This window comes from Empidonax traillii, unplaced genomic scaffold (genome assembly GCF_003031625.1).
Source record: "Empidonax traillii isolate 1590-97213 ecotype Southwest subspecies unplaced genomic scaffold, ASM303162v1 scaffold415:size763157, whole genome shotgun sequence".
NCBI classification, from domain to species: domain Eukaryota; kingdom Metazoa; phylum Chordata; class Aves; order Passeriformes; family Tyrannidae; genus Empidonax; species Empidonax traillii.
This window is the reverse complement of record NW_020955608.1, coordinates 609,128-620,033: the sequence shown is the minus strand read 5'-3', so window position 1 is coordinate 620,033 and position 10,906 is coordinate 609,128. Positions and strand designations below refer to the sequence as shown.

Sequence of the window (10,906 nt, the reverse complement as noted above, 5' to 3'; positions counted from 1 at the left end):
TGTCAGAGGGTAGCTGACCAGAGGATATTTCTTTTACTTAGCTTGAATTCAAACCAGTAATCTATAGTCAGTTCATTGCTTCTCCATGTTGTTCGGGTGTGTTTCTCTGGTGCTGTAAATAGGTATTTGCCTGGCATTTCACAGGGTTCCTGGGGAAACAAAATTACCACAGTCTGCTGCCTACTTCGCCTGAGCTTCCCTCCCTCTGGAAAGGGAAAGACCTGTTGTTGCCTCTCCAGGAAGGGTTGAGGGATATGGACTCTCTCTTGCAGCAGCAGAACTGTGGCCATCCCTCACATCACCAGGGCTCCCAGACCCCGAGGTGCAACTCTCCAGGGCTCTTCACGATTCCTTCCAGCACCTCATCACAGTTCCACCAGTCTCTTTCTATGCCTCCTTTATCTCAGCATGAGCAGCCAGGCCCCTCAACCTTAGAGCAGCAACATTCAGTTTTGCGAGTGTTGTTGAGCCAGCTCTGTCTGCATAGTTGCAGCATCTGGACTTGACACAGTTTACCTGTGACATACATCATGTGCAGTACCAGTTGCACAGCAGTTACTGCTGTAGGCTGTAGACTCAGAAACAGATTCAAAGAGCGCTGTGGTATGTGGGAACCTTTAGGGCTGCATACCAGCCAATGCCAGGCACAGAAAGACCACACAAAACAAATACATTTGCAAGGACTGTTTTCCTTCTCCTCAGCTTGAAGACTCCCACATGCCATCCTCCTTTCTTCCCCACTCTGAAACAGCAGTTGAACAGGTACACACCAGCATGCTGATAACAATCCCAAATTGACTTTTTAAGCACCAGTTGTCTAATCTATATTCTAGATAGACCTATGAGAATACAAACATTAGAAAACATTAATTATTGTGAGAGATGTTATATTTGTGTATTTTTATAGAAGTGAAAGTTAAGTTTTTTATCACAGGCTGCTTTAATTATAGTTGATGGCTTCTTATTCTATCAGGATAAGACGTAATGAAATCTAGTATGTAGAAGCTGAAACTGGAGAAATCCAGAGATGAAACAAGGAGAGGGCTATTAATACTGAGAATAACACTGAAGTTGCCCCTAACATGACTCCCTTGGGAAAATGGGAATTCTCTATTGTTTTGCTCTGTGCCAGTCAAGACCACGTATATAAAACACATGCTCTTGCTCAAGTTCTGACTTGAATAGTAGACTGGGTGTGAAGTGTGACGAGATGACCATAATGCAATCAAAACCAGCTGGCAAAGTACCTGAGGGCAATGGTTTCCTGGCCCTCCCACTGGGTCCTCCCACGAGCAATTGGTTTATGCAGTGAGGTGATCCACAGCTGCCAGTTTCTTATTTTTCTGCTGCATGAGCTTGTCCCTGCTGATTAGAAGGGAAGGAAGGCCCAGGAGAAACAGAGTAAGGGAATGAGGCACAAAGGCTATTTTCAACATCTTTAAGCCTGTAACATTGGTGGAATTCAGAGAACAACAATATGAAGCTTAAATTGCCTGTGGAGAGAGACAAGTACCTCAAACAGGTGTTTCAAGTTCCTGCCTTGCTTTTGTGCAAGTTTTTTCCCACATAGGATTGAGCCTTCAGTGGAGCTCTGATGCATGGACTTTTGGTCTGGCTGGTGTCCTTGCCCCTTTGGTAAGTTTTCAGCAGTGCTGTGTCTGGAACGCAATGCTCTCTCCCACCTGCAGAACTATGACAACTTTGCCTACTAAGAGAAAGAGTTTCTTCTGCTCTCATTTTCTGACATCTCGTTCTCATTTATCTCTTTGTCCTTCTGTTTACGTATCTTGGATGTGGTCCTCTTAACAAAGCAGCCTGTGCTTGAGTTGTGATAGTGATAGTCTAACAGTGCCAAGCTAGTTCTCTTGGATCTGCCAGAGAATTTGTTTTGTTAGTAAGATGTTTGCTGTTTATAGTAAATTTTATTTTATGCTGAATGATATGTCTGCAAATTGGAAAGACCCAACATACAGTGCTTAAGCAGCCATATTAAAGATAACTGCCAAGGGAAATCACTTGGGAACAATGAGATACTACTGGCTCTTCTTACAACCTTCTCCCTCTGAACTTCAAACTGTTTTTCTATTTGCATTGTTTAATGGAAGCCACAATTTTATTTTATTTAATAATAATTTTGTTAAATACTTTAACAGAAGCAACAGAAGACATAAGGAGGCACAGCTTTGAAGAATAATTGTATTAAAAACACGGCAGCAGGTTGTGTGAGTGCCGATGTGCTTCTGGGCCTCCAGGGGTTAAAGCAAGGTGTGTGCAGGCGGTTCTTGGGGAGGTACTTTGTATAAAGTTCAGTAGCTGAGGAATGTCCTGGCAGTCAAGCTTCATTGCCTGGGAAAAACAGAAGGCCAGATTGACATTTCAGTAAGTGATACGATCTGATTGGCTTTGCTGGTGCAAATGAGAGAACTTGACCAGTGCCTTTAAAGGAAGAATAAAAATACCTCATAAAATTCAGATTAAGAAGTATTGTGATTGCATGCCGTGGCTGAAAGGAGTAGGAATAGGATGAGGAACACGAAGAGAATGGCTGCTTTTCCTACTTTGCCTTTGGTCAGCCTCAGTTCGGGAGGGGACCCTCTGAAGGGTGAAGTTAGCTTTTGCCCTCTGAAATACCTAAAGAGAGATAAATTGTGCTGCTTCTGGTTATTTATTACAATTCTTTGATCACTGGGAATAATGATTAATACAGACTCACACTCAAAATACAAATTGTAGGCAATTGGAGTCCCTTCCACTGGGAATTGGCAGAGAAATCTCTTTGGATGATACTGTCCCAACAACCAGCTCCATTTCTGGCCGTATTCCTGCCTGTCCTTGCTCAGCTGGCCAAATGAGAGAGCTCCTCACCAGATGCCTGTTTCTTTTCAGTTCTTTGCCTGTCTCCACTTGGCTCTCCAGCCATATCTTTGTAGTGCTATCCTGCTCTCTGCCTGAACCAGCTCCATAATGTATGCTTTGTCTTTTAGCTAGAAAGGAACAGGCAACTTCATTCAACCAAATTCCCATGAAACTGGAAATGGATTAGAAATCTAAAGCGAAACCATCTTTAAGAAACTGCAGGGTCCTCAGAGTCTTTGGAAACCTGACTACTTCTTTGGATAATGAGGTGTAGATTTCAGAGTCTGCCTTTATTCGCTCCAATGTCCAAATCTCGACCTTATGTTTTTAGTTATGTTTTTATATTTTAACCATTTATTCACATCAATCACACACAATTTTTTATTTTAACCATTTGTTCACATCAGATGTACTGGGCACATCTTTCATTTGTGCACAGTAACTGGTTTGGTACCCACTGTTTATCTGCTGAGACATCAGTGAAAGCACACTATCAATACGAAGAAAGAATTTACAATGCAAGTTTAATAAACAGAACAATTAAGATCTTTTTTTAACCAGAACTAGTGAATAGTGTTGCTTACGGTACTAGGAGATACTTTTGTTTAGTTCTCCTGCCTCTTCCTCCACAGATTGTTGAAGCCTGTTTATTTAAGACTGCCCTGTTTTGCGAGAGCTCATTTGTTTGAGCTCTCAACAGGAGCCGAAGTAGAGTTTCAGAGCTTTCGTGGATCTCTCATAATCGCTCATGACATCATCATTCTGGTGCAGCCCTTCCCCAACAGGCAGCAAGATTACCAGCTGTTGGTATAACACACATAATATAAATTCCTGTAAGTCACTATATATTTATGTAAGGGATTGCTGCATGTAACGTAGCTCAATAAGTGGTGGGCTGATGACTGAATAAAATACTCTGTATGTTGGCAGCTACCATTATAAGTGCCTGAGGCCCTTGGTTCGTTTGAGCCATTTCATACAGGAGATGGCACAATTATGTGGGGCAGGATGGTGTCCTCTGGTCAGGAGAGGTGTCATTACACTAGTTCGGTTTTAATCTCTACCCCAGCACCAACCTCGTGCCCTGGGACAGCCTACAAGCAGTGAAGGGTGCTTCAGCTGGAGCCTGGGACGAGCCACCAGCCCCTCAGGGCTACACTGGACAGCGAGGGCAGCATGCTGGTGTGGATGCCAGCTCCCTGCCCGGCTGCTCCATGAAAAAACACCGCCTCTCTGGTGGTCTGGGGACAGTTTGGGAACATCGGCTCTGAGGGCTGGGAGGTAACTGCAAGGGGATTTCAGGAGACTCGGTGGCAGCCTCTGAGGGTGCAGGGTGGGCGGAGAGGGGGATGTCTCCGCCCGGGACAGAGTGTAGCTGCCGCTCTTCTCCTCTGGGCCGGGCAGCTCGGGCACACGGTGCCGCCCGCCCCACCTGCCTCGCCGCCGAGCCCGAGAAGGGGTTAAAAGCCCGGGGCGGGTGATGTCAGTTCCTGCGCTCCTCGGGAGGGCAGGCTCTGATATTTGAGCCGGGCTCTCCCGTTCCAGGGAAAGCAGGGAGGGAATGGCAAAGTGCTGAATGGGACAGGAGTCGTGCCGGGCACCTGCCTGCCGCCCGGCTCCGCACAGCCGCCGCGCCCAGGGCCGCCCCGTGGGCCGGCAGCCCCGGGACGCCTCCGGCTGCGCCCGCCAGCGCTTGCTCCTGCCCCGCCGGCACGGACCCCGCGCCCGCCGAGGTGAGCACGGGCGGGGGAGCGCCCCGGGCGGGGAGAGGGCGGCCAGGGGCTCTGGAAGGCCCGTCTGTGCGGGGCTGGATGTTACAGCCTTTCTCCTGCTTCTTGTCTTTATTCGAAGGTGATGGTAAGGGGACTTGCGGGAGAGTTTTGGAGGTGGTGATGTATCATCTCTGTTTACTGAGGTTTGCCTTCGGGTCTGGGATTTGGCCCTGAAGAGGCATGGAATAGGTTGGGGGAGGAATGGCCACACGAGGGGGAAAGCGCAGCCCAAGTGTAAATGTGTGTAAATCCTGCGGTTTCTTCTGCCTTCCCGGTAAGCCTCGATGTGCGGGGCAAGACCTCCGCAGGTAAAATGGCACAACTGGGAGCTCCTCTCCCTGCCTCCTGGCACTTTTAATAGCCAAGCCACCTGCACTGATGTAGAGGGGAAATTATTCCGCGCACTCCACCCCCCGGCTCGCGACAAGCCTTGCCCTTCTCACGGCTTTTTGTGTTATTTTTTTTGCCCTCCATGCTCTGCACATCCCAGGCCGCACTACTGAACGGGAAATGATTGTGTGGCTGAACAATTCCAATGGCCTCAGGGCTAAAAAGCTGGGGGGTGAAACTGGTTATGAAGTGGAAAATGAGGTGGCAGCGGACAGGGAGTTGATTAATAGCACGGGATTTCTGCACTGAGTTTTGCCCATACTGCTGACCCCTTTGGTCTTGATGCAGTGACATGGGAGGAAATCTCTCTCCCTTCATGTGTTACATTTATCACATTTCTACTGATTCTTTTATAGTAAGATGGTAGCTAAAAGTTAAACCAGTATTCAGGTCCGATGTTCAGGCAGGGTCTGGTGCATATTACTGGCAGGTGCTCAGAACTGCAGTCCTCCTGTGCTGACTGAACCCCCTATGACAGCCTAGAAAAACTGATTGCTGAGTTGAGGAGACACTTGTATTTGAAATATGGAAATAATGTTTCACTTGTCTTCTTTGTTTGCACTGAATGAACAAAGTGCAAACACTTTACTTGCATTTATATCTACAGCTGAAAGTCAGGTTGAGTAATTGTTTTTATTCTTAAAAGACATTTCAGGTGGAAATATACAAAGTCTCTGAAATGTTGTGAATTCTAGTCTGGATCCACCTATATCGGGGAAATCACTTGATCCTGGTCTAAAGAAAAACCCCCAAAAAACTCAGGAAAAACCTCAAAATGCCCCAAACCAACCATTTGACATCTTGGTATAAATTTTAGCTTCATCAGAATTAAAACTGGATATGGGCACTAGAAATAAATATTTATTTTGTGTATAACATTTAGTGTCAGAACTGTCTCTGATGTTGGTTAAAACGTACAGATATATGCATGAGGCTTATAGTCTTGACTGCATTTAGCAATTGGCTCAGTCGTTTTCTTCCCACTGAGTTCTAAGGACTTCATAGCTCCCATTATCTTCACTGACAGTTTGATATGTTTGACACTTAGCACTGAAAATCAAGCTGCTCTTTAAGAAGCGGCCGTATGCATGTAAGAATGAAGTTTTGAAAATCTGAGCTTGTTTGAACAAAGTGTCTGCTTCCTATTTTCCAAGTTTCTAAAGTAAGAGTACTGCATCTGAAAATATCGGACTCCCAACTTATTCATATGCCTAAGGGAAAAAAGAACTAGTTTTGTATAAATGTATAACCATAAATATATAAATATGGTTTAGATAACCATATAAATATTTTAACTGATATGAAAAGGACCAATATCTGGGAGAGGCAAGGGAATCAAAGACTGTGGCGAATAAAGACTGTTAAGAATGATGAAAAAAGGCATGTGAAATGGTAGATCTAATAGAAAGGTTTTAAAGTCAGTCTATCAAAATAAAGTTGATACTGTAATTCAGAGAGTGAGACAAACTGCTTACGTTCAGGAGAATGGGGGAGAAGGAAAGATGCATTTTAACAGTAAATGAAATTTCAGAATGAATTTTGTAAATAAAGTTGTAATTTAGGGGATTTTTCTCTGTAAAAGCATAAGGTTTTTGCTAGAGGGGAAAAGCTGTAATTCTAATCTCTAGCCTTCAGAAATAATTTGATATGATGCCACATGGGGAAGTTATTAGCTTAAGTGGAGGAGACGGGGATTAATAGAAGAATGGTAAGATAGACAAATGACAAAAGAGAATGTGACAACACAGTGGTGAAGAGAGGTCTGTTAGATGGTAGGTATTTTTACTAGAAGAGTTGACTGACAGAGGGGATTAATCTAATGACACGAAGTAAAATTGCATGTTAGCAGTAGTAATAAAGTGGGCATAAAACCAGGAAGAGCACTCTTTAAAATCATCAGAGGAGGAAAAGATATGGTTATACTAACCAATCACAGTGTAACCATGGGCCTATTGAATTTTGCAATCAGAGTTGGTAAGGTTGGAAGGGACCACAGTGGGTCATGTTGTCCGATCTCCCTGCTCAAGCAAGGTCATCCTATAGCACATTACACAGGATTGCATCCAGATGGTTCTTCAATATCTCCAGTGGGGGAGACTCCACACAGTAAAGAATTTCTTTCTCATGTTCAGATGGAACTTCCTGTGCATCAGTTTCTGCCCATTGCCTATTGTCCCATTGGCCAGTAGTACAGAGAATACTGATCTTTTGGAGATCTGACTCAGACATGAGCTTTCTTAATCTGTTCCAGTGCCATTGTAATTACCTTCCTGCACTCCGAAGTATTTATGCTGGTAACTGGAAAGCAGCTCGTTAGAGGGGTGAGGTTCTATAACAACAGAAACGGTGGGAGCAAAACTGCATGCACAGTTCTAGGGAAGAGAGTGTTCATTTATGAAAGGGATTATATGGTGCCGTTGTCCATAGTGATAAGGATCAAGGTGCAATGATTCAGGTTATCTATCCCAGTCTTAGACTTCTTATTCAGAATAGGGTATTTTAGTTCAACCAGGAGTTATGGACTATGTGGGAAAATTACTTTTGCTCTGGCATAAGTTGTGTGGTACATCAGTTTCATTTTTCTTTGTGTCATTAGAGTTCATCCCATTCATTTGTATGTCCTTTTTGAATTTAAGCTTTATAAATAGAGACTGAAATCTCTTTATACCTGTGTGAAAGAGAACAAGTTTTCATGTGAGAGACAAATTATTATGTACCAAACAGAGTTGGCTATAAACAAACTTGTGGTGGTGTAGCATCCTTCCATGACTTAGTGCCCTCTTTTGGCTTGGGAAGGACTGGCAGCAGTACCTAAGGGGGGAAACCTACAGTGTTGTGATGTGTACCAAAGGTCAACCTGGTTAAATGCATGGCAAGGAGTTAGAGCTAGAGATTAGATCAATGTGGTGGATGGGCTGTGGAAAAGGTTGGCCTCTGTTTCTGTAAAGCTGTAAGTGTGCTGCTTGTAGAATAATGGTCTTCTGACCTATTGCAGAATGTTTTCAGTGATTCAGTACTGGCCTTTGCCTTGTTTTACTTAAACCTGCCTTCTGACCTGGAATAGTATTCCATAATTCATTGGAGAGGTAGGCAACTTGCTGTCTGGAAATATTTCTATTATTGAACAAAGCAAGCTGTACATAAAATAACTTGCAAGTAGTGTTTGTAACTAAAGTATAAAATGTGTCTTCTTTAACTCAAAACATCAGAGATATAGCTGAATAGAGTGGCTTGCTGTGTTATGTATACTCACACTATTAAGTATACTCAGGGTAACTTTAATCTCAAGTCTTAGGAGCAAATGACAGGTGGGCACAATGAGAAGGACATCTTAAACTTTTCCACTCTGCAAAGGCAGATGTAAAGGCAATGAGTCTGAGTGACTTCATTGCTCTCTCCCAAGTCTTGGTCTGTTACTTGGTCTGTTACAGCCTGGGACTTGCAAGTTTGTCTGTGAGCAGGTGAGAAGCTCCTTTAACCAGTCAGGATTTTATTGTTTTGATGAAGTTGAGCTAATAGCTTTCCTGGCTTTGTGTTTGTTATTGTAGGATAATACAGCTGGCTGCTGGACTGCATACTGAGCTGTTCTTAAAAACCTTTTAGTTCACAAATACCTTATTACTACATTTTATGTATCTTTTACAGTAAGCACAAAGTATCTGAGATGTCTAAACAGTTACTGAGTAGGAAAATAAAACGTCTTCATAAACTACAGCTTTCTCCACATTCTGGATTTGTATATATTGCTTGATGTCTACAAGGACTTCAGTAGAGCAGCATGTTTTGTCTTCAGCCTTAACTTATTCCTGGATGAGTTCTCTTTATGTTTTAACAGAGCAATTGTTTAGATACTGGGGCACTTCTACTCTTGCTGTGACTGACTGTATCAAGTAGTTAGGGATTGGGAACAGTGTTGCCTAATATATCACATCATCTTAACACAGTCTGCATGAGATAAGGCACTGGTGCTCCTAGTTGAAAAAATGTGTGTGCGATACGAGTTACATTTAGGAAGTTTTAGTGATTTGAGAGTTTAAAGGCATACCGGTACAAAGAAGGGAAGAGTAAAACTACTCCTAATCTCTGGGTAGAGGCTGAGCAAGAATGTAAGGGTAGCAGTAAGGCTGTTTCTGGAATATACAGTATGATGCATTAGTAAATTATTTACTCACTCTACAGGTAAAAGTTTATCCATTAAGAGTAACCTCTGGCAGAGGACAATATCAATAACTCGGGATAGTACCACTTCATCTTCTGCTTGGGGAAGAAATGGCCTTTATTACCAGTTCTGTAAGATGGACCAAGGAAAACTAGACACAGGGTATGATAAGTTTGTCCTTCTAAAATACATATTTTTTTTTTCCTTTTTATATTGTAGGTTTTTTAGAGCACCTCAGATGACATCCTAAATGGATGATTAACTTCACAATGGCAGAACTCACACTGGAGAATGGCAGCTGTATGGACTGGCAAAAGCGATGCCTTGCGTTGGAGTCCCAGCTCTTCAAATTCCGCTTGCAGGCAAGCAAGATCCGAGAGCTGTTAGCTGAGAAGGTGAGGCAGTGGTGGTTACTTCTACTTTGCAATAAGTTATGACGTGAAAGCAAAAAGTCTGTAAGTGCTGAGCTATCCAATAGAACTGTTACTTGCAGTAAGGATTTCTTCCTTGATTACAGTATGTTTTTGCACTCTGCTTATTATTCAAGATGCAGAGATGTGCCTGTCTGAGTGGTGAAAGTGGCATTAGTGAAAATAAGAATTTGGCTTTGTTTTCTGCAAAATCACCACGTATTTGGACTCTGATGGAAAAGAGTATATCAGCAAGATTCTGGATATCTGAAGTGACTGAGGCAGCTACAGAGCAAAGATGGATGCTTATGGGTTAGAACAGCGGGACTGAGACTTGGCTGGCAACAGAAAAGCTTACAGGAGTGCAAATTATGTTATAATGTTAAAAAACTAGACAAGGATACATGTATTGCCATAGTGTTAGAGTAACATTTTGTATCCAGTCAAAACATTCTGGGGATGCTGAGGAGCAGAGCCAGATATTTTGAGATCTGTTAGAAACTTGCATAGCATCTGTGGTTTTAGAGGCATCTCCTACTAATCTCTTTCAAGTGCACTGAGTGGATTTGTTTGCATCCTAGGGGACAGGACTGGCAAAGAGGGTTTTGTTGTAGTTTTCTCTTTTGTTTGTTTTCATCATGGTGTGAATTTTTTGTGTCTTTTCTTGACCTTAGATTGAGTTATTTTTCCATTTGAATTAATGCTTTTCCACTAACTTTGTATAAAATCCAAGTTTGTAGGTTGCTGTGGGGTTCCTTCTTTTTTTCCCAAATGTAGCTTACATTATCACATTCCAGTCCAAGATTGCTCAGATATTCAATTACTATTGGAAAGTGAGAACAGTTCTTTCAGCCACAGTTTACTAATGATATTAAAATCTGTACAGCTAACTGCAGTTTACCATACCTGATGACAGATATGTTCTGAACTCACTTTTGCTCTATTTTGTGTTATATAACTTCTATGTGTATATTCTTGTTTGTTGATTTTTGGATGTAAAAACATCAAAATTACATCTACTTCAGAGTGGAGTAATTTTCATCCTTGCTTTCACTGTAATTACATTTTTAGTAATGCCATATAATACATGAGACATTCATTCTACCCATCACATTTTAAGAAATTATGCAATTTTAATCACCTTCTTCTTCTCTTCAAGGCAGCTTCTGAGATGGACCTTGGTGATTAGTTACCTTGAAAAACACTGAAAGTAGTTGTAAAGTCCATTTAGATAAAGGCACATTAAAAAAATCATTTATAGATGTGGCCCAGGTCTAGTAAAGAGAACCAGTATTCATTTGCTGTGTTATGGAATCTGT

The 10,906-nt window shown here is 42.5% G+C and overlaps 1 protein-coding gene across 9 annotated transcripts in view; it reads left to right on the top strand.

Annotated features, from left to right (window-relative positions):
* Window positions 1-1,446: 1,446 nt before the first annotated feature.
* PLEKHH1 (pleckstrin homology, MyTH4 and FERM domain containing H1) overlaps window positions 1,447-10,906 on the top strand; it is a 51,122-nt gene continuing 41,662 nt past the window's right edge. For 2 of the 9 annotated variants that reach the window (XM_027894056.1, XM_027894049.1), the window contains exons 1-3: window positions 4,687-4,902; window positions 8,014-8,104; window positions 9,397-9,572. In XM_027894056.1, coding sequence (XP_027749857.1) covers window positions 9,432-9,572 — 141 coding nt within the window. In that variant the 5' untranslated portion in view covers window positions 4,687-4,902; window positions 8,014-8,104; window positions 9,397-9,431. Of the gene's footprint in view, window positions 1,636-3,317; window positions 3,690-4,559; window positions 4,590-4,685; window positions 4,903-7,307; window positions 8,105-9,118; window positions 9,309-9,396; window positions 9,573-10,906 lie in introns of those variants that run through there. The other 7 variants (XM_027894051.1, XM_027894052.1, XR_003572404.1 and 4 more) reach the window with 7 other exon arrangements.